At 37.7% G+C, this 23777-nt stretch overlaps 1 protein-coding gene and 1 pseudogene across 1 annotated transcript in view; one reads left to right on the top strand and one right to left on the bottom strand.

Annotated features, from left to right (window-relative positions):
• The window catches only part of LOC144616999 (antigen WC1.1-like), a 30342-nt gene extending 15114 nt beyond the window's left edge, over window positions 1–15228 (bottom strand). The window contains exon 1 of the mRNA XM_081796290.1: window positions 15138–15228. Within this exon, the coding sequence (XP_081652416.1) occupies window positions 15138–15228 (91 nt within the window). The remainder of the gene's footprint in view (window positions 1–15137) is intronic.
• On the top strand, window positions 14955–15639 carry LOC132695192 (AN1-type zinc finger protein 6 pseudogene; annotated as a pseudogene).
• The last annotated feature ends 8138 nt before the right edge of the window (window positions 15640–23777 follow it).

Here is a 23777-nt window from a genome sequence, read left to right as displayed (position 1 = left end):
TGTTAGCAAGGTAGTTTTCATTCTGAGACCTCTTCTCTTGGTTTGTAAGCCACTGCATCTCACTGTGTGTTCACATGACTTTTTCTCAGTATGTGTACACAGGGAAAGATGGAGCTAGATAATTCTCTCTCTCTCTTCTCTTGTTATGAGGGTGGATTAGGGCCCCACTCTTATGACTGAATTTAACCTTAATTACCTCCTACAGACCATATCTCCAAAGACAGTCACATTGGGAACTAGGGTTGCAACATCTGAATTTTGGAGGGGCACAATTCAATCCACAGCACCTGTGGAGGTCCATTCTAGGAAGGAAATGGAGGCAAATGGGAAGAAGGTAAAAGAGTAGAAGAAGGGAGACATCCTATGAAGCTTACTCAGTTTTTTAAAAAGTCTGACATGAGGTAATACATTGAAATAGGATTCTAAAAGTATACAAGAAACTATTATTAATAGTAACATCATAAAAATAATGATGATGATGATGATGATGATGATAACATTGATTGAGAGGCAGGTCCTGTGCTAAATGCTGTAAATGTAGAAAATAATAAGGTAATGTTTTTGTCTTCAGGTAGCTTATATCTAGTTGGTGACACAAGCAAGCGGATGATTTCATGACTGTAAAAAATTCCAGAAGACTTTCTCAGTAATAGTAAGCTTGGTTATTTGAGGCTATCTCTTCTGCTGAAAATTAAAAAAAAAAAAAGTGGAATAAAGCATACTAAAAGTGATCTTAAAAGATTAAAGACCTGATAAGATAGGAAGGAAAAATCAGGCCAAATCTGAAGGGAAGATGGGAATTCATTGCAACACAGGAGTATGCAATGTTTTTGCCTGGATAGAATTACCCTATACAAGAAAATGTGGCTTTCTCATGGCCTTTGATGGTGAGGAGGCATAAATCAAATCCAAACCTATACCCAGATGAGACATCTAACAGTCTCCACAATAAGCTGGGGTACCAACTGAAATAGACATGCCCTTGTATAAAGGTATATTTAGTATTTGAATCTCTAGATTGTCTAGATAATATCAGTTTTGTACTTGTATTAAGGTGGCCCACCACTAATAATGCTATAAAATCATGGGAAAAATAAAATCCTCGCAGAAGAAATTCCCTTCGTGCTAGGCCTCAAATCATTTCTATAAATATCATAAATAAAATGGCCAGTACATTGTCAAGAATAAACAGACACACAAAGAAACAAAAGTCCATTAACAATAACCAAGAGAGGGGTGCCTGGTTAGCTCAGTCGATTGAGTATTCAACTTCAGCTCAGGTCATGATCTTGCAGTTTGTGGGTTCGGGCCCCATGTCAGGCTCTGTGCTGACAGCTCAGAGCCTGAAGTCTGCTTCGGATTCTGTGTCTCCCTCTCTCTCTGCCCCTCCCCCACCCACACTCTTTCTCAAAAATAAACATTTAAAAAACATTTTTTAAGCAATAACCAAGAAAAACTACTGAAATGGGTAAATACTTCTAATATTATATATATCAGATATAGGCTATATAAAAACCATACATACTATATTTAAAGAAATAAAAATACACTCTTAAAGAATCTTCAAGGAACTAAAAAAAAAGTATAGAAAAAAATTTTAAACCCAAAAGAACTTCTATAGGTGAAAAATATGTTTGTTGTAATTAAAATTTTTTCATCAGATTAAATTCAGGTACAGAGAATTATTGATGTGAATAAGTCAGAAGAAATTATCTAGAATACTGCACAGAGAAACAAAAGAACAAAAAATACAGAAGAGAGGATCAGAGATATAAATGGAGCAAGAAGGTTTACACTAAGTTAAAGTGAAATTGGGAAGGAAGACAGGAAGACAGAGAAAGACACACACACAGAAAGAGAGAGAAATGAGCAGAAGCAAAATTTGAAACATATTGCTATAAATTTTCCAGAACTTATGAAACACACTAATGCTTAAAGTGAATAAACCCAACAAAACTCAAATAAGACATAAAAATGAGTTTATCTGTAGACATATCATAGATGTAGTAGACATGACTAGTGTTCAGCAATATTTCTGGTTTTCTCTGGACACATGTAAATATCAATACTTCCTTGCCTGTTTGAAGTTAAGCATGACCTTGTGATCTGCCTTTTGAATGAAGTGTGAAAAGAATGATGTGTGGCACTTCCAGAAAGAAATATATAAAAGCTTGGGGCACCTGGGTGGTTCTGTCAGTTAACCGTCCAACTTTAGCTCAGGTCATGATCTAGCAGTTCATGAGTTCGAGCCCCATATCAGGCTCTGTGCTGACAGCTCAGAGCCTGGAGCCTGCTTTGGATTCTGTGTCTCCCTCTCTCTCTGCCCCTCCCCCATTCTCTCTCTCTCTCTCTCTCTCTCTCTCTCTCTCTCTCAAAAATAAATAAACGTTAAAAAAATTTTTTTTAAGTGGTGGCATAAGAGATTGAGGCATTCAACAACTTGAGAAGTTGAACGATTATAAGCAGAGGCCCAGCCAAACTGGACAGAATGTGTAGTGTAAGAATAAATAAATTTTGTTTATTTAATTCTTCTGAAATTTGGATTATATGTTACTACAACATAACCTAATTATTACTGTTAAGATGATGAGAAATAGTAGAAACCTGACAAAGAAAAAATGTTTAAGAGAATTGGTACACATTACCTCCAACTGAGCAACATCTATACTAACATTTAAGTCCTCAAAAACAGAGAGATACAAGTACAGAGTAGAATGAAGCTTTAGATGATCCAAAAGAAAAACAAATTGCCAATCTAAATTGCTGTACTCAAGAACACTCTACTTAAAAACAATGGTCTCAGAAGTGACATCACCAAAATGGCAAAGTAGGAGACTCTATTCCCACCACCCCACAAAATGATCAACAATTGGATAGCTTTCCATGAACAATGGCACTCTCACAAAGCTCAGAAGTCCACTTAAGAAATTTTAGAAACATTAAGACTGCATATTTTGGCAGTATCATCCCATCCCTCAAGCCAGCATTGCTTAGCACATAGAGGGAACTTCCTAGCTAGAAAGGGTTCCCCTCCAGCCCTACCTCCACCTAGCCTGGTCCCTAGCCATTAGCCCTAGAAGCACTGCTGAGGCTCCAGCAGCCCTTGCAGCCACTGCAGACCCTCTGCAGTGCTTGCTAAGATCCATGCAGTTGTCAAAACTATGGCCCTCAGGAGCCTGAGCTGGAGACATCATGCTCCCCAGACCTACTGCTGCCACACACCCCTGCATCACTAGACCTAGGTTATAGCATGCTATAGTATGCCCCCACTCACAGGTAAAGGTCTTCTCCTACCAAAGTCAGTCTGTAATATCTGGAAGAGGTTACTGCTCTTAAAAACACACAGACATATGTGCAAGGCTACAGGAATTAAGAAAAAACAGGGGGAAATGATTTTACCAAAGGAATACAGTAAACGTCCATCCAGTACATGGTCCCAAAGAAATGGGAGACAGAGGAATTATCCAACAAAAAAAATTCAAAATAAATGTTCTAAAGATGCTCAGAGAACTACAAGAAAACACATATAAACAATATAACCGTATCAGGAAAATAATACACAAACAAAATGAGAATTTCAACAAAGAGATAGAAAACATTAAAAAGAACCAAACAGAAACTTTGGAGCTGAAGAATACAATGACTGAAATGAAGAAATCAATAAAGAGCTTGAATAGCAGTCTTAACAAAACAGAAGAAAGATTCAGTGAGCTAAAAGACAGATCAATTGAAATTATCTAATCAAGATGAGCAAAAGAAAAAGGAATAAAAAGGAGTGAAGAAAAGCCTATCAGACTTACAGGACACCATCAAAAGAAACTAGAGAAGAGTTAACATGGTGGAGCAGCATGGAAACCCTGAGCCTGTCTCATCCCTGAAACACAGGTAGATCAGCACCAAACCATTTTGAACACCTAGGAAATTGATCTGAGGATTAATGCAACAATCTGCATAACTTGAGCTACAGAACTCAGCAGGTACATGGTGCAAAGAGGTGAATTGGAGAAGAGAAAAGACACAGAGAGTAGGGAGCTGTTTTTGCAGAGAGAGGTCAGAGAGAGAAAGAGAAAGGGGGAGAGTGCTGCACATTGGGATCATGCAAGAAAAGCACTCTCCCTGAAAGTAGCTAGAGAGAGAGAGAAAGAGTGAAAGTACTCACAAGGGACTGAACAAGAAATCTGTTACCCAAAACCATTGACAGGGAGAAAAGAGAGGGTTTCAATACCACCAGGATTCTATAAATGGTGGATCACAGAGTCTGAAGTTTTGGAGCTCAGTGCCTGGTGGTGCTCTGGTGAGGAAGTACAGTGAATCCCCAGAAGCAGGCAACGCAGTCTGAGGGGTCCACGTGCCACACAGGGAGAATTGGTTCCCTTGGAGTGCATTTGGAAGAGACCATGTGGCCTCCCTACAAGACACACATTGGATCCTGGAGAGCAGACATGATTGCTGGTATTTGTCCCCGTACAAACATGCCATGGTGTGGCAAAACCAGGCGCCGGATGTGTGTTGTGATTTGCCATAATCTCTGAAATCTGCCACTGCACAATAACATGAACATTTTCTGGGGCAAGCCAGCACCCAGCCATTGCTCGGCGAGACCCTCCCCCAGAGAGTTGGTGCAGATCCAAGCTGCAGGGGTCTCTTAATTGTGGGGTTTTGAAACACAACCCCAGCTGAGAAAAAAACTCTGGAGGGAGGTGCCATCTGGCAAGGGGACAACTTGGACATGGACAGGGTAGAGGCAGGGAGTATAAGAGGCCTGAAACAAAGAAGAGGTGCTTGATCATGGGTCAGTGACAGCACGAAGTTCCAGCGCCAGAGACTAGGGAGCTGGGTGAAGCCATTTCCACCACTCCCATGCACACACATGCATGTGCGCACACTGATCCACCACAGTAAGCTAATCAGTGCTATCTAATGGAGAATGGAGCTGTTACACCAAACCCCACCAAACTAGGCCCTGCAAGCACATCCCCCAGAAGACCAGCACAAGTCACTCCACCTACTTAGTGTATGGACTAAAGAGTGCTTCACAGTTTCAATTCTAGGGGAAACTGGATATAACTTCATTCAGGTTTCATTCTGTTTCCTGGCTCATTTATTTAGTCATTTTCTTTGCTTCTCTTTTTTATTTAAATTGTTTTTTTTCTTTCTTTCTTTTCTTTCTCTTTGTTGGATATAGAAAATTTTATTTTTTTTTACTTTATTTTTATATTTTTTTAAATTTTGTATTTTATTTTATTTTATTCTATTCTATTATATAATTTCTTTTTATTTTTAAATTTTCTCTTACCTTTTTTTTCTTTCATTTCCCTTTTTTCTCTATCCTATCAAGTGTCTTTCAACAAGCAGGCGAAAACATACTCAGGATATAGCTTCCTTTATTTGATTCTTTGTTTTATTTTTCATTTTTATATTAATTTTTTTCTTCCTCCAAAATGACAAAATGAAGGAATTCACCCCAAAGGAAAGAACGGGAAAAAATGACAGCTGGGATTTAATCAACACAGATATAAGTAACATGTTGGAACAAGAATTTAAAACCATAACAACAAGAATACTAGCTAGGGTTGAAAAAAGCATAGAAGACACAAGATAATCCCTTCCTTCAGAGATAAAATAAATAAAATCTAGTCAGGCTGAAGTTAAAAATGCTATAACCAAGATGCAATCTCGAATGGATGCCACGATGGCAAGGATGGATGAAGCAGAGCAGCAAATGAGCAATACAGAAGATAAAATTGTGGAGAAAAATGAAGCAAAAAAAAAGAGGAAAACAAAGGCAAAATATCACAATACAAGACTTAGAGAATTTCAGTTACTTATTAAAAGGAATAACATCCAAATAATAAGAGTCCCAGAAGATGAAAAAGGGGCAGAAGGTTTATGTAAGCAAATTATAGCAGAAAACTTTCCTAATCTGGGGAAGGACACAGACATCAAAATCCAAGAAGCACAGAGAACTCCCATTATATTAAAAAAAAAATAAAAAACGACCATCACCAAGGCATATCATAGTCAAATTCACAAAGGAAAGACAAGGAAAGAATTATGAAAGCAGCAAGGGAAAAAAAGTCCTTAACCTATAAGGGAAGACATACCAGATTCATGGCAGACTTATCCACAGAAACGTGGCAGGCCAGAAAGGAGTGGCAGGATGTATTCAATGTTCTGAATTGGTAAACTATACAGCCAAGAATTCTTTACCCAACAAGGCTGTCATTCAAAATAGAAGGAGAGATAAAGAGTTTCCCAGACAAACAAAAACTAAAGGAGTTCATGACCACTAAACCAGACCTGCAAGAAATTTTAAGGGGGACTCTTTGGGTGGAGAAAAGATAAACCAAAAAAGAGCAAAAGCAACAAAGACTAGAAAGGACCAGAGAACATCACCAGAAACACCAATACAATGGCACAAATTCATACCTTCAGTACTCACCCTAAATGTAAATGGACTAAATGCTGCAATCAAAAGACATTGGGTATAAGAATGGATAAGAAAACAAGACCCATCTATATACTGCTTACAAGAGACTCATTTTAGACCTAAAGACACCTGCAGATTGAAAGTAAGGAAACAGAACCATCTTTCACGGTAATGATCATCAAAAGAAAACTGAGTAGCCATTCTTATACTAAAATAAAGACTGTAACAAGAGATAAAGAAGGGCATTATATCATAATTAAGAGGCCTATCAACTGAGAAGATCTAACAAATGTAAATATTTATGCCCCCAACATGCACCCAAATATATAAATCAATTAACCACAAACATAAAGAAACCCATTGATAATAATACTGTAATAGTAGAGGACTTCAACACCCCACTTATAGAAATGGACAGATCATGTAAATAGAAAATCAACAGGGAAACAATGGCTTTGAATGATACACTGGCTTGGATGAACTTAACAGAACATATATTCAGAACATTTCATCCTAAAGAAGCAGAATACACATGTTTCTCGAGTGTACATGAAGCATTCTTCAGAATAGATCACAAACTGGGTCACAAATCAGCCCTCAACTAGTACAAAAAAATCAAGATCATACCTTGCATATTTTCAGACCACAACGCTATGAAACCCCAAATCAACCACAAGAAAAAAATTAGAAAGAACAGAAATACTTGGAGATTAAAGAAAATTCTACTAAAGAGTAAATGGGTTAACCAAGGAATTAAAGAGGAAATTTAAAAGTACATGGAAGCCAATGAAAATGAAAACAAAACCATCCAAAACCTTTCGGATGCCACAAAGGTGGTCATAAGACAACAGTATATAGCAATCCAGGCCTTCCTAACAAAGGAAGAAAGGTCTCAATTACACAACCTAACCTAACACCTAAAAGAGCTAGAAAAAGAATAGCAAATAAAACCCAACACCAGCAGAAGACAGGAAATAATAAAGATTAGAGCAGAAATCAATGCTATCAAAAAAAACCAACAACAACAACAAAAAACAAACAGTAGAACAGATCAATGAAACCAAAAAGCTGGTTCTTTGAAAGAATTGACAAAATTGATAAACCCCTAGCCAGTGTGATCAAAAAGAAAAAGTAAATGGCCCAAATAAATAAAATCACGAATAAAAGAGGAGAGATCACAACCAATACCACAGAAATACAAACAATAGTAAGATAATATTATGAGCAATAACATGCCAACAAATTGGGCAATCTGGAAAAAATGGACAATTTCCTAGAAAAATAAACCACTGAAATTAAAACACAAAGAAATAGAACATTTGAATGGACCCATAACCAATAAAGAAATTGAATCAGTAATCTAAAACCTCCCAAGAGTCCAGAGCCAGATGGCTTTCCAGGGTAATTCTACAAAACATTTAATGAAGAGTTAACACATATTCTTTTGAAGCTGTTCCAAAAAATAGAAATGGAAGGAAAACTCCCAAACTCATTCTACGAGGCCAGCATTACCTTGATTCCAAAACCAAAAACCCCACTAAAAAGGAGAACTACAGACCAATTGTGCTGATGAACATGGATGCAAAAATCCTCAACAAGATACTAGCCAACTGGATCCAACAATACATTAAAAGAATTATTCACCACAACCAAGTGGGATTTATTCCTGGGATGCAGGGCTGGTTCAGTATCCACAGAATCAATCAATGTGATGCATCACATTAATAAAAGAGAGGATAAGAACCACATGATCCTCTCAATAGAGGCAGAAAAAGCAATTGGCAAAATATAGCATCATTTCTTGATAAAAACACTCAAGAAAGTGGGGACAGAAGGAACATACCTCAAGATCATAAAGGCCATACACGAAAGACCAACTGCTAGTATCATCCTCAATGGGGAAAAACTGAGAGCTTTCCCCCTAAGATCAGGAACATGACAAGGATGTCCACACTCACCACTGTTATTCAACATAGTGTTGGAAGTCCTAGCCTCAGCAATCAGACAACAAAATGAAATGAAATTCGTCCAAATCAATAAGGAGGAAGTCAAACTTTCACTCTTTGCAAATGACATGTTACTCTATGTGGAAAACCCAAAAGGTTCCACCACAAAACTGATAGAACTGATCCATGAATGCAGTAAAGTTGCAGGATACAACATCAATGTACAGAAATAGGTTGCATTTCTATACACCAATAATGAAGCAGCAGAAACAGAAATCAAGGAATCAATCCCATTTACAATTGCATCAAAAACCATAAAATACCTAGGAATAAACATAACCAAAGAGGAGAAAAATCTATACACTGAAAACTATAGAAAGCTTATGAAAGAAATTGAGAAGACACAAAAAAATGGGAAAACATTCCATGCTCACGGATTGGAAGAACAAATATTGTTAAAATGTCAATAATACCCAAAGCAATATACATATTCAATGCAATCCCTATTTAAAATAACACCAGCATTCTTCACAGAGCTAGAACAAACAATCCTGAAATTTGTATGGAACCAGAAAAGACCCCGAATAGGTAAAGCAATCCAGAAAAATAAAACCAAAGCTGGAGACATCACAATTCTGGGCTTCAAGCTGTATTACAAAGCTGTAATCATCAAGACAGTATGGTACTAACACAAAAACATACACTCAGATCAATGGAACGGAATAGAGAACCCAGAAATGGGCCCACAAACATACGGCCAACTAAACTTTGACAAAGCAGGAAAGAATATCTAATGGAAAAAAGTCTCTTCAGCAAATGGTGCTGGAAAAACTGGATGGTGACATGCAGAAGAATGAACCTGGACCACTTCCTTACACCACACACAAAAAATAAACTCAAAATAGGGCTCCTGGGTGGCTCAGTAGGTTAAGTGTCTGACTTTGGCTTAGGTTATGATCTCACAGTTCATGGGTTCAAGCCCCATGTCGGGGTCTGTGCTGACAGCTCAGAACCTAGAACCTGCTTCAGATTCTGTGTCTCTCTCTCTCACTGCCTCTCCTGCACTCACAATCTTTCTCTCTCTAAAAAATAAATAAATATTAAAAGAAAAATTTAAAAATAAACTCAAAATGGATGAAAGACCTAAATGTAAGACAGGAAGCCATCAAAATGCAGAGGAGAAAACAGAAAACAACCTCTTTGACCTCGGCTGCAGCAACTTCTTACTTGACAGGTCTCCAGAGACAAGGGAAACAAAAGCAAACACGAATTATTGGGACCTCATCAAAATAAAAAGCTTCTGCACAGCAAAGGAAACAATCAGCAAAACTAAAAGGCAACTGATAGAATGGAAGATATTTGCAAATGACATATCAGATAAAGGGTTAGTATCCAAAATCTATAAAGAACTTATCAAACTCAACACCCAAAAAACAAATAACCCAGTGAAGAAATGGGCAAAAGACATGAATAGACTCTTTTCCAAAAAAAGACATCCAGATGGCTAACAGACACATGAAAAGATGCCCAACATCACTCATCATCAGGGAAATACAAATCAAAACCACGATGAGATACCACCTTACACTGGTCAGAATGACTAAAATGAACAACTCAGGCAACAACAGATGTTGGGGAGGATGCAGAGGAAGAGGAATCCTTTTACACTGCTGATGGGAATGCAAACTGGTGCAGCCACTCTGGAAAACAGTATGGAGTTTCCTCAAAAAATTAAACATAGAACTACCCTATGACCCAGGAACTGCACCACTAGGTATTTATCCAAGGGTACAAAAATGCTGATTCAAAGGGCACATGCACCCCAATGTTTATAACAGCACCTGCGACAACAGCCAAAGATTGGAAAGAGCCCAAATGTCCTTCAACTGATGAATGGATAAAGAAGATGTGGTGTGTGTGTGTGTGTGTGTGTGTGTGTGTGTGTATACATACATTGAGTAATATTCCATTATGTGTATATGTGTGTGCATATATATATACATACATTGAGTAATATCCCACACACATAATGGAATATTAGTCAACAATCAAAAAGAATGAAATCTTACCATTTGCAACAATGTGTATGGAAATAGAGAATGTGTATGGAAATAATGCTGAGCGAAATAAGTCAGAGAAAGACAAATATCATATGATTTCACTCATATATGGAATTTAAGAAACAAAACAGATGAACATAGGGAGGGGAAGCAAAATAAGATAAAAGCAGAGAGGGAGACAAACCATAAGAGACTCTTAATACAGAAAACAAACTGAGGGTTGCTGGCGGGGTGTTTGGTGGGGGAAAGGGCTAAATGGACAATGGGCATTAAGGAGGGCACTTGTTGGGATGAGCATGGGATGTTATGTGTAAGTGATGAATCACTAAATTCTATTCCTGAAATCATTATTACACAATATGTTAATTAACTTGGATTTAAATAAATTGAAAAAATTTTAAAAAAAAACTATGAACTAATCAACAGAGCCACAGAAGGAGAAGGGAGAGAGAACGGGGCAGAAAGCTTATTTAAAGAAATAATGCCTGAGAATTTCCCAAAGTGGCAAAGAAATATAGATATCCAAGTTCATAAATCTATTAGATCATTGCAAAAGTTCAATCCAAAATTAGCTCATCCAAGACAAACTATTATAAAACTGCCTAAAATCAAACATAAGAAGAGAATTTTAAAAGCAGCAAGAGAAAAAAAATTTTTTCAATACAAGGAAACCCACATAAGACAATCACTGGATTCCTCAGCAGAGACCTTGCAAGCCAGGAGAGATTCAAAGTGCTAAAAATAAAATACTTCCAATTAAGAAAACCTTACCCAGCATGTTGCCATTCAGAAACGATGGAAAGATAAAGACTTTGCTAACAAATAAAAGCTAAGAAAATTCATTACCACTAGACCTGCATTACAGAAAATTCTGAAATGAGTTCTTAAAGCTGAAATGAAAAGACTGTAATTAGTAACATGAGAACATATGAAAATATAGAACACACTAGTAAAGCATATAGTCAGATTTAGAATACTCTAACACCATAAACGGTGATGTATTAATTACTTAACTCTAGTATAAAGGTTAAATGATACAAGTATTAAAAATAACCATAGCTAAAATAATTTATTAATGGATACTCAGTATGAAATAATGTAAGTTGTGGCATCAGAGACATAAAGGGGGAAATGTGAAACAATAGTTTTTGTATGAGATAGAAGTTAAACAGTTAGTATAAAATAGACTGTTTTATTTATAAGGTGTTTTATGTAAGCTTCATTGTAACCACAAAGAGAAAACCTACAGTAGATTCACAAAAGATAAAGATAAAAGAGTCAAAGCACACCACTATGGAAAATCAATTTACAAAGGAAGGCAGCAAGAGGAAGAAAGGAACAAGAAAACAATAAAACAGGGGTGCCTGGGTGGCTCAGTTGGTTGAGCATCCAACTTTGGCTCAGGTCATGATCTCATGGTATGTGAGTTTGAGTCCCATGTTGGTCTCTCTGCTGTCAGCACAGAACCCACTTTGGATCCTCTGTCCCCCTCTCTCTTTGCCCCTCTCTCCCTTGCTCATACTCGCTCTCGTTCTCTCTCTCTCTCAAAAATAAAGATTTTTTTTAATTATTTTTTAAAAAAGAAAAGAAACAGGATCAGGGACAGGGGAGCTTGCTCTATTAAATATCAAGCCTTATTGTGAACTTTAATATTAATAAAACAGCATGGTTCTAGCAATAGGATAGTTTGACCAATAGAACGTTTGTGTCCCCCACTCCAAATTCATACATTGAAGTCCTATTGCCCAGTATGATGGTATTTGGAAGTGGGGCCTTTGGAAAATAATCACATTTAGATTAGTTCATGAAGGTAAAGTCCTGTGATGGGATTAGTGACATTAAAATGAAACTAGAGAGCTTGCTCTCTCTCGCTCTCTCTCACTCTCTCTCTCTCTCTCTCTGCCACATAAAGATATAGCAATAAGGTAGCCATCTGCAAACCAGGAAGAAAATGCCACCAGACACCAAATCTGCCAGAACCTTGATCTTGGACTTCCAGCCTCCAGAACTGTGAGAAATAAATGTGTGTTGTTTAAGCCACCCAGTCTATGGTATTTTATTATAGCAGCTGGAACAAAGACAATAATAAAAATTTTAATAAAGTAAATAAAAAATTTAAAAACAGACAAAGGCAGGAGTGCCTGGGTGGCTCAGTCGTTGAGCGTCCGACTTCGGCTCGGGTCATGATCTTGCAGTTTGTGAGCTTGAGCCCCGCCTCAGGCTCTGTGCTGACAGCTCAGAGCCTGGAGCCTGCTTCAGATTCTCTCTCTCTCTCTCTCTCTCTCTCTTTCTCTCTCTCTCTCTCTGCCCCTCCCCCACTCACACTCTGTCTCTCTTTCAAAAATAAATAAACATTAAAAAAACTTCAAATAAATAAAGCAGACAAAGGCATAAGTGGAGTTAGGGTATGACAAAGAAGGCATGTCAAAAAAGCAAGGAAGCATGTCAAAGGAAGACATGTCAAAGAAGCAAGATCAATTACATAAATGGAGGTGGAAACTTATGACCCAAATGGAAAAAAATTATATTAGATTCCTACCTCACATAATAAACAGCTACCATCTCCATATGGATTTAGTAAACCACCTCTCAAAATTAAACTTTAAAATGCTTAGTAGAAACAGTTGCTGAATAGCTATTAAACATGGGGGTAGGGAAAGATTTCTTAGTTTGAGTACAAAAAGAAAGAAAAGATAGATAAATTTGGTTAAGTTAAAATTAAGCGATTTGTTCATCAAAAAACACCTAAAGAAAATTAAAGTCACTTCCTAGAAACATATAACCTACCAACACTAAAGCAGGAAGAAATAGAAAGTTTAAACAGACCAATCACCAACAATGAAATTGAATCAGTAATCAAAAACTCCCAAAAAACAAGTCTAGAACCAGAAGGCTTCACAGGTGAATTTTGCCAAACATTTAAAGAACAGTTAATACTTATTCTTCTCAAACTATTCCAAAAAATACAAAAGGAAGGAAAACTTCCAAATTCATTCTATGAGGCTCGTATCACCCCAATATCAAAATCAGATAAAGATAGCACACACACACACACACACACACACACACAAAGAACTACAGGTCAATATCTCTCATGAATATAGGTACAAAACTCCTCAACAAAATATTAGCAAACCGAATCCAACAATACATTTAAAAAATCATACACCACGATCAAGTGGGATTTATTCCCAGGATTCAAGCATGGTTCAATATTTGTAAAACCATTAACATGATACATCACATCAATAAGACAAAGGATAAAACTCATGTGATCATTTCAGTAGATGCATGAAAAGCCTTTGACAAAATATGACATCCATTCATGATAAAAAACCCTCTGTAAGGTGGGTCTAGAGGGAACATTCTTCAAGATAGTAAAGGCCTTATATGAAAAACTCACTGCCAATATCATACTCAATGGTAAAAAACTGAGAGTTTTTCCCCTAAAGTCAGGAACAAGATAAGGATGTCCATTCTCACCACTTCTATTCAACATAGTACTGGAAGTCCTAGACAGCAATTACACAACATAAAGAAATAAAAGTTATCCAGACTGGTAAGGAAGAAGTATAACTCTCACTATTTGCAGATAACATGGCACTATATATAGAAAACCCTGAAGATTCCATCAAAAAACTACTAGAACTCATCAATGAATTCAGTAAAGTCTCAGGATACAAAATCAATGCACAGAAATGTGTTGCATTCCTATACTTTAATAATGAAGCAACAGAAAGAGAAATTAAGAAAATAATCCCATTTACAACTGCACCAAAAATAATAAAATATCTGTGAATAAACTTAACCAAAGGGGTAAAGGACCTGTACTCTGAAAAGTCTAAAACACTGAGGAAAGAAATTCAAGATGACACAAAGAAATGGAAAAACGGTCCATGCTCATGGGTTGGAAAAACAGTTACTGTTAAAAATGTGTACATTACACAAAGCAATCTACAGATTTAATGCCATCCCTATCAAAATACCAACAGCATTTGTCACAGAACAAGAACAAACAATCCTAAAATTTGTATGAAACCACAAAAGATCCCAAATAGCCAAAGCAATCTTGAAAAAGAAAAACAAAACTGTAGATATTACAATTCCAGATGTCAAGTTATATTACAGAGCAGTAGTAATTAAAACAGTATGGTACTGGTATAAAAATAGACACATAGATCAATAGAATAGAACAGAAAACCCAGAAATAAACCCACAATTATGTGGTCAATTAATCTCTGACAAAGGAGGAATGAATATCCAATGGGAAAAAGACAGTCTCTTCAACAAATGGTTTCTGGAAAACTGGACAGCCACATGCAAAGAATGAAACTGGACTGCTGTCTTTCATCATACACACAAAAAAACTCAAAATGGATTAGAGACCTAAATGTGAGACGTGAAACCTAAAAAAGAGCACAGGCAGTAATCTCTATTGCCATAGCAACATTTTTCTAGATATGTCTCCTGGGGCAAGGGAAATAAAAGCAAAAATAAACTGTTGGGGAAACAGAAAATTGTGCAGGTTTTGTGGGTGTGCACCAGAGAAACATGGCTCAAGAAACCAATCACAGCCAAGTGCCTATGCTTTGTTCTACTGGCTGCAGATTTTATGGAAACTCTCTACAAATGGCATGTGTTCAGTATGATATAAAGAACATCTTCAAAGGCAGAATAGCAGTAATGGTAGAACCAGCCCACCTGCAGCTTCTGTCGGTAGTATGTCTGAGTCTTCTTCAGTCCAGGACGCAGACGGCTCCATCCCCGATGCGCAGTCACCACTGGACTCCATATCTGCATCCGTGTAGCCAAGACCTGTATCAAATCAGCCACTCATATCAGAATCTGTAACATCTTCCCAAGTGAACAGTATACCTGTGGACAAAGCAATGCCTGAAGGGGAAGACCTGCAAGCTTCAGTATCAGATATGGCACAGCAGCCATCTGAAGAGCAAAGCAAGTCTCTTGAAAAACCAAAACAGAAAAAGAACCGCTGTTTATGTGCAGGAAGAAAGTAGGGCTTACTGGGTTTGAATGCCAGTGTGGACATGTTTATTGTGATGTACACCGTTACTCAGACGTGCACAATTGCTCACACAATTACAAAGCTGATGCCACGGAGAAACTCAGAAAAGAAAACCCAGTAGCTGTTGGCAAAAGATCCAGGAGATTTGAACCCCTGCCGGAATACAAACTCCTTTGACCATCTGCACACTAAAAGTTGACTTGACGTCTTTTTTTCCTAGTCCTTGGGAATGTAGAGCGGTGTACGTTGCATAGACCTTTTAATCATGCATGTCATCAGAAGAATAGATTTTTGGTTTTGTTTTGGAAATGACTGAACATTTATTTCCACTGCAGTTCCTGTAGCTGAAAAGACTTAAGTAAACTTTACAAGTATTACCTTTTTAAGAGCACTTTAATTTTAGTTGAGTGCAGAGGGCTTTTATAACAAAGGTGGAGAACTTGCAGAGGGCTGTGGTTTTCCCATTATTAAGCATGCATGCATTGATCTTGCAGTTTATTTTTCTTCCTGTGTGTGTATATACAACTTTTCTCTGCAGCATATTTCTCTTTTGATGATGCCCATTAGGGCACAACTCACTACCAGTAACTGAGCGTATTTTAATCATTATGGCCGCTTCTGTTATTTCATTAACAAAGGTTATACAGGTGTCAGCATATGGTTTCTTTGCACCTGCTATTTCTGTCTGAATCATCTGTCACAGGAGAGTGTGTGCTGATGAGATTCTAAGTTTGTGTGTTTTTGAATTATTTTGAGCAAGGGAAGGAACAGCTGTATGCATTTCATTGCTGACTTCAGGTTTCTTTCAGATTGCGCTCACCGGTCTGGGTGTGTATACAATATGAAGAATGATCCGGAGTAATTGTGCTGTGCTTATGTTTACCCCACCCATCTGTGATTAAATAAAAAGGAAAACCATAAATAAATAAATAAACAAACAAACAAACAAACAAGCAAGCAAACTACTGGGACTACACAAAAATAAAAAATGTCTGCACAGCAAAGGAAACAATCAGCAAAACTAAAAGGCAACTTACTGGATGGGAGAAGAAATTTGCAAATGACATATCCAATAAAGGGTTAGTATCCAAAACATACAAAGAACTGATAGAACTCAATACCCAAAAAACAAATAATCCAATAAAAATTGGCAGAGGGGCACCTGGGTGGCTCAGTCAGTTGTGTCCAACTTTGGCTCAGGTCATGATCTCACAGTTTGTGATTTCAACCCTTGCGTTGGGCTCTGTGCTGACAGCTCAGAGCCTGGAGCCTGCTTCAGATTCTGTCTCCCTCTCTTTCACTATTCCTCCCCTACTTGCACTCTGTATCTCTCTCTCTCTCTCTCTCAAGAATATAAAGATTAAACAAATTTAAAAAAATAAAAGTGAATGCAATGTAAGTATCTGGTGCTGGTAGTAGTTATCATTGTCACAGTCACAGTGGTAGTAACAAGATAAAGAGTTCCAATATAAATCATGACAAAAATCACAAACATCCCAAGTTTAAAAGGGCAGACATCATTAGCAAGTAATTCACAAATGAAGGATTAAATTAGCTAATATGTACCCGTTTTTCCTTACAAAACTGGCCAGTTTTTTTTTAAGTCCCTGATTTTATTTTGAGAAAGAGAGAGAGAGAGCATGAGCAGAAGAGGGGCAGAGATAGAAGGAGAGAGAGGGAGAGAGAGAGAATCCCAGGCAGGCTCTGCGCCATCAGCTCAGACCTGATGCAGGGCTCGAACTCATGAACGTGAGACCATGACCTGAGCCAAAATCAAGAGCCTGACGCTCAACCAACTGAGCCACCCAGGTACTCCAAAACTGGCCACGTTTTTAAAATTTGATAATAGCCAATGTTGGTGAGGGGATATGGAAATTAAAACTTGTATACAATGTTAGTGAGAATGAAATTTAGTGCAAACATTTCTGGCAGGCAAATGATTTTTGTGTATCAAAAGCTTTGAAGGTATTTATAGACTATAAAACAGTAATTCCACTCCTAGAATGTTATTGAGAAACACAATCATGAAGTGATTTACATTTAAATATAAGGAAGTTCAGAACAACATTTTTCATAATGGCCGAAACACTGAAAAAAGAGGGGCCAAGATGGTGGAACAGCATGGAAAGTTTTTTTGAGTCTTGCGTCCATAAAATACAGCCAGATGAACATTAAACCATCCTACACACCTAGAAAACTGATTTGAGGATTAACACAACAATCTGCACAACCTGAACCACAGAACTCAGCAGGTATGCAGTGCGGAGAGGTGAACTGGGGAAGAGAGAAGCCGAGGAGGGCAGGGAGCTCTTTTTGCTTGCGAAGAGAGGACAGAGATGGGGGGAGGACGGGAAAAGCACCCCTCCCCAAAAGCAGCTGGAGAGAAAGTGGAAAAGTAGAAACAGCTGCAGGGACTGAACAAAAAAGGGAGAAAGGAGAAAGAAAAGGGTTTAAATTCCATTAAGACTCTATAAGCAGGGGGAGTGCAGAGTCAACTCCACAGCTCAATACCTAGCAGTGCTCTGATGGGCAGGACAAGTCCCCAGGAGCAGAGAGTGAGGTCCAGGTGTCCTTGGGCCACATGGGGAGAGGCTGTTCCCCTACTGGGAGGACATTTGGTAGAGGCTGTATGGTCACCTGACAGCCAAAGTTCCCAGCAGACCCCAGAGAACAACCACATTCGTTGATGCTGGAACAAGGATGTTAAGGGGGGAAGCCTGGTGCCGATATGTATTGTGATTTTCCATAATCCCTGAAACACTTCTGCGACATGATCGTGTGAAGTGCTTCTGGGGCAGACTAGCACCCAGCCACAGTTTCTGGGCGTCAAAAGCAGCATGATCCCACAAATGTTCCTGAGGGCTGGCCGGCACCCAGCCATTGCTTGGTGAGACCCTTCCCCCAGAAGGTCTGAGCAAGTGAAAGCCACAGTCCCTCAGAAGTGAGGGATTGGGAAACACAGCCACATCTGAGATAAAACTCAGGAGGGAGGTGCCGCCTGGCAACCTGACAGCTTGGTCACGGACAGTGTAAAAGCAGGGAGTGGACAGAAGGCAGAGACAAAGGATGGGTGTACGATTGCTGATCAAGGAGAACCGAGTTCTGATACTAGAGACTGGGTAGCTGGGTGACTCCATTTCACCCCTCCCATGCATGCGCATACACACCTACAAGTCCCACAGCAATCCATCCCAGTAAGCTAAGCAGCACCATCTAGTGGAGAACAGAGCCATTACACTAAGCCCCGCCCAACTGGGCCAACCTCGCCCTTCAGAAACACCACAAGTCTCTCTGCCTGCTAGTTTACAGACTATAAAGTGCTTCATAGTTTGACTTCTAGGGGAAAATGATGTAATTTCAATTGTATTTCAGTCTGCTTGCTTGTGAACCTATTCCATTTTATTTCGTTTTCATTTCTTTTCTTCTTGAATACAGAAAGAAAAATTTATTTTTATTTTCAATTTTTATTAAAAATATTTTTCTTTAACTTTTTTCTACTATTTTTTTACTTTTTTGTAAATTTTTCAAATTCTATTTTACTTTCATCATTTCATTTTATTCTATTTCACTCTATTCATTTTTTCAAATTTTCAAACATCTTCCCTTTTTTTTCTTTTCTTATCTTTCCCTTTTTTCTCTAATCTGTCAAATAAATTTGATTTTTTTGTGTTGTTTTTAATTTTTTAATTTTAAATTTTTTTTACCTTATTAATTCCATTCCTTCCTTCAAAATGATGAAACAAAGGAATTCACCCCAAAGAAACAGCAAGAAGAAATGACAGCCAGAAACTTAACACAGATACAAGCAAGATATCTGAACCAGAATTTAGAATCATGATAATAAGAATACTAGCTGGGATTGAAAATAGATTAGAATCCCTTTCTGTGGAGATAAAAGAAGTAAAAGCTAGTCAGGATGAAATTGAAAAAAAAAAAAAAAACAACGCTATAACTCAGCTGCAATCTCGAATGGATGCCATGGCGGCAAGAATGGATGAGGCAGAGCTGCGAATCGGCAATATAGAGGACAAACTTATGGAGAATAATGAAGCAGAAAAAAGAGGGAGACTAAGGCAAAAGAGCATGATTTAAGAATCAGAGAAATCAGTGTCTCATTAAAAAGGAACAACATCAGAATCATAGGGGTCCCAGAAGATGAAGAAAGAGAAAAAGGGGTAGAAGGGTTATGTAAGCAAATCATAGCAGAAAACTTTCCTAACCTGGCAAGAGACACAGACATCAAATCCAGGAAGCACAGAGGACTCCCAATAGATTGAACAAAAACTGACCATAAACAAGGCACATCATAGTCAAATTCACAAAATACTCAGGCACGGAAAGAATTATGAAAGCATCAAGGGAGAAAAAAGTCCTTAACCTACAAGGGAAGACAGATCAGGTTTGCAGCAGACCTATCCACAGAAACTTGGCAGGCCAGAAAGGAGTGGCAGGATCTATTCAAAGTGTTGAATCAGAAAAATATGCAACCAAGAATTCTTTATCCAGCAAGGCTGTCATTCAAAATAGAAGGAGAGATAAAAATGTTCCCAGACAAATAAAAATTAAAGGAGTTTGTGACCACTAAACAGCCCTGCAAGAAATTTTAAGGGGGACTCTCTGAGGGGAGAAAAGGTGAAAAAAAAAAAAGCAGCAAAGACTAGAAAAGACCAGAGAACACTACCAGAAACTCCAACTCTAAGGCTACATAATGGCAATGAATTCATATCTTTCAGTACTCACACTAAACGTTAATAGACTCAATGCTCCAATCAAAAGACATAAGGTAACATAACAGATAAGAAAACAGGATCCATCTATATGCTGTTTACAAGAGACCCACTTTAGACCTAAAGACACCTTCAGATTGAAAGTAAGAGGATGGAGAGCCATCTATCATGCTAATGGTCAACAAAAGAAAGCCAGAGTAGCCATACTTATATCAGACAATCTAGACTTTAAAGTAAAGACTGTAACAAGAGATGAAGAAGGGAATTATATCATAATCAAGGGGTCTATCCACCAAGAAGACCTAACAATTGTAAACATTTATGCTTCACATGTAAAGCACCCAAATATATAAATCAATTAATCACAAACATAAAGAAACTCATTGATAATAATACCATAATAGTTGGGAACTTCAACACCCCGCTTACAACAATGGACAGACCATCTAAACAGAATATCAACAAGGAAACAATGGCTTTGAATAACACACTGGACCAGATAGACTTAACATATATTCAGAACATTTCATTCCTAAAGCACCAGAATACACATTCTTCTCCAGTGCACATGGAACATTCTCCAGAATAGATCACATACTGGGACACAAACCAGCCCTCAACAAGTACAAAAAGATCAAGATCATCCCATGCATATTTTCAGACCACAATGCTATGAACTCGAAATCAACCACAAGAAAAATTTGGAACAATAACAAATACTTGGAGACTAAAGAACATCCTACTAAAGAATGAATGGGCTAACCAAGAAGTTAGAGAGGAAGTTAAAAAGTACATGGAAGCCAATGAAAATGATAACGCCACAACCCAAAACATCTGAGACACAGCAAAGATGGTCATAAGAGGGAAATATATAGCAATCCAGCCCTTCCTAAAGAAGGAGGAAAGGTCTCAGATACACAACCTAAACTTACACCTTAAAGAGCTGGAAGAAGAACAGCAAATAAAACCCAAAACCAGCAGAAGACAGGGAATAATAAAGATTAAAGCAGAAATCAATGCTATCAAAACCAAAAAAAAAACCAAAAAAACAAAAAAAAAAAACCAGTAGAATAGATCAATGATACCAGAAACTGGTTCTTTGAAAGAATTAACAAAATTTATAAACCCCTAGCCAGTGTGATAAAAAAGAAAAAGGAAAGGACCCAAATAAATAAAATCAAGAATGACAGAGGAGAGATCACAACAACCAACACAGCAGAAATACAAACAATAATAAGAGAATATTATGAGCAATTATATGCCAATAAAATGGGCAATCTGGAAGAAATGGACAAATTCCTAGAAACATATAAACTACCAAAACTGAAACAGGAAGAAATAGAAAATTTGAACAGACCCATAACAAGTAAAGAAATCGAATTAGTAACTAAAAATCTCCCAAAAAACAAGAGTCCAGGGCCAGATGGCTTTCCAGGGGGATTTAATAAGCATTTAAAGAAGAGTTAACATCTATTCTCTTGAAGCTGTTCCAAAAAAATAGAAATGGAAGGAAAACTGAAGCCAGCATTACCTCGATTCTAAAACCAAAGATCCCACTAAAAAGAGAACTATACACCAATTTCCCTGATGAACATGGATGCAAAAATCCTCAACAAGATATTAGCCAACCGGATCCAACAATACATTAAAAAAATTATTCACCACAACCAAGTGGGATTTATACCTGGGATGCAGGGGTGGTTCAATATCTGCAAAACAGTGTGATTCATCATATCAATTAAAAAAAAAGACAAGAACCATATGATCCTCTCAATAGATGCAGAGAAAGCATTTGACAAAATGCTTGATAAAAACTCTCAAGACAGTAGGGATAGAAAGATCATACCTCAAGATCATAAAAGCCATATATAAAAGACTCAACGCTAATATCATCCTCAATGAGGAAAAACTGAGAGCTTTCCCCCTAAGGTCCAGAACAAGACAGGGATGTCCACTCTCACCACTGTAATTCAACATAGTATTGGAAGTCTTAGCCTCAGCAATCAGACAACACAAAGAAATAAAAGGCATCCAAATCAGCCAAAAGGTCAAACTTTCACTCTTCACAGATGACATGATACTCTATATGGAAAACCCAAAAGATTCCACCAAAAAAACTGCTAGAACTGATCCATGAATTCAGCAAAGTTGTAGGATATAAAATCAATGCACAGAAATCGGTTGCCTTCCAATACACCAACAATGAAGCAACAGAAATAGAAATCAAGAAATCGATCCCATTTACAATTGCACCAAAAAACATAAACTACCTAGGAATAAATCTAGCTAAAGGGCTGAAAAATCTATACACTGAAAACTATAGAAAGCATATGAGAGAAATTGAGAAGACACAAAAAAACGGAAAAATATTCCATGCTCCTGGGCAAATATTGTTAAAATGTCAATACTATCCGAAGCAATCTACATATTCAATGCAATCCCTATCAAAATAACACCAGCATTCTTCACAGAGCTAGAACAAACAATCCTAAAATTTGTATGGAACCAGAAAAGACTGTGAATAGCCAAAGCAATCTTGAAAAAGGAAACCAAAGCTGGAGGCATCACAATTCCAGACTTCAAGCTGTATTACAAAGCTGTAATCATCAGGACAGTATGGTACTGGCACAAAAACAGACACTCAAAACAATGGAATAGAATAGAGAACCCAGAAATGGACCCACAAACCTATGGCCAACTAATCTTTGACAAAGTAGGAAAGAATATCCAATGGAATAAAGACAGTCTCTTCAGCAAGTGGTGCTGGGAAAACTGGACAGCGATGTGCAGAAAAATGAACCTAGACCACTTCCTTACACCATACACAAAAATAAACTCAAAATGGAAGAAAGACCCAATGTAAGACAGGAAGCCATCAGAATCCTTGAGGAGAAAGCAAGTAAAAACCTCTTTGACCTTGGCCGCAGCAACTTCTTAGTAACACGTCTCTGAAGGCAAGGGAAACAAAAACAAAAGTGAACTATTAGGACCTCATCAAAATAAAAATATTCTGCACAGTGAAGGGAACAACCAGAAAAACTAAAAGGCAACCAACAGAATAGGAGAAGATATTTGCAAGTTATATATCAGATAAAGGGTTAGTATCCAAAATCCATAAAGAACTTATCAAACTCAACACCCAAAAAACAAATAATCCAATGAAGAAATGGGCAGAAGACATGAACAGACATTTCTCCAAAGAAGACATCCAGAGGGCCAACTGACACATGAAAAAATGTTCAACATCACTCATCATCAGGGAAATACAAATCAAAACCACAATGAGATACCACCCTTACACCTGTCAGAATGGCTAACATTAACAACTCAGGAAACAATGGATGTTGGCGAGGATGTGGAGAAAGAGGATCTCTTTTGCACTGCTGGTGGGAATGCAAACTAGTGCAGCCACTCTGGAAAACAGTATGGAGCTTCCTCGAAAAATTAAAAATAGAACTACCCTACCACCCAGCAATTGCACTACTAGGTATTTATCCAAGGGATACAGGTGTGCTGTTTTGAAGGGACACATGCACCCCAATGTTTATAGCAGCACTATCAACAATAGCCAAAGTATGGAAAGAGCCC

This window comes from Panthera onca, chromosome B4 (assembly GCF_046562875.1).
Source record: "Panthera onca isolate mPanOnc1 chromosome B4, mPanOnc1 haplotype 2, whole genome shotgun sequence".
In the NCBI taxonomy this organism is placed as follows: Eukaryota; Metazoa; Chordata; class Mammalia; order Carnivora; family Felidae; genus Panthera; species Panthera onca.
Note: the sequence above shows the minus strand (reverse complement) of the source record. Positions and strands in the feature narration are given on the sequence as shown.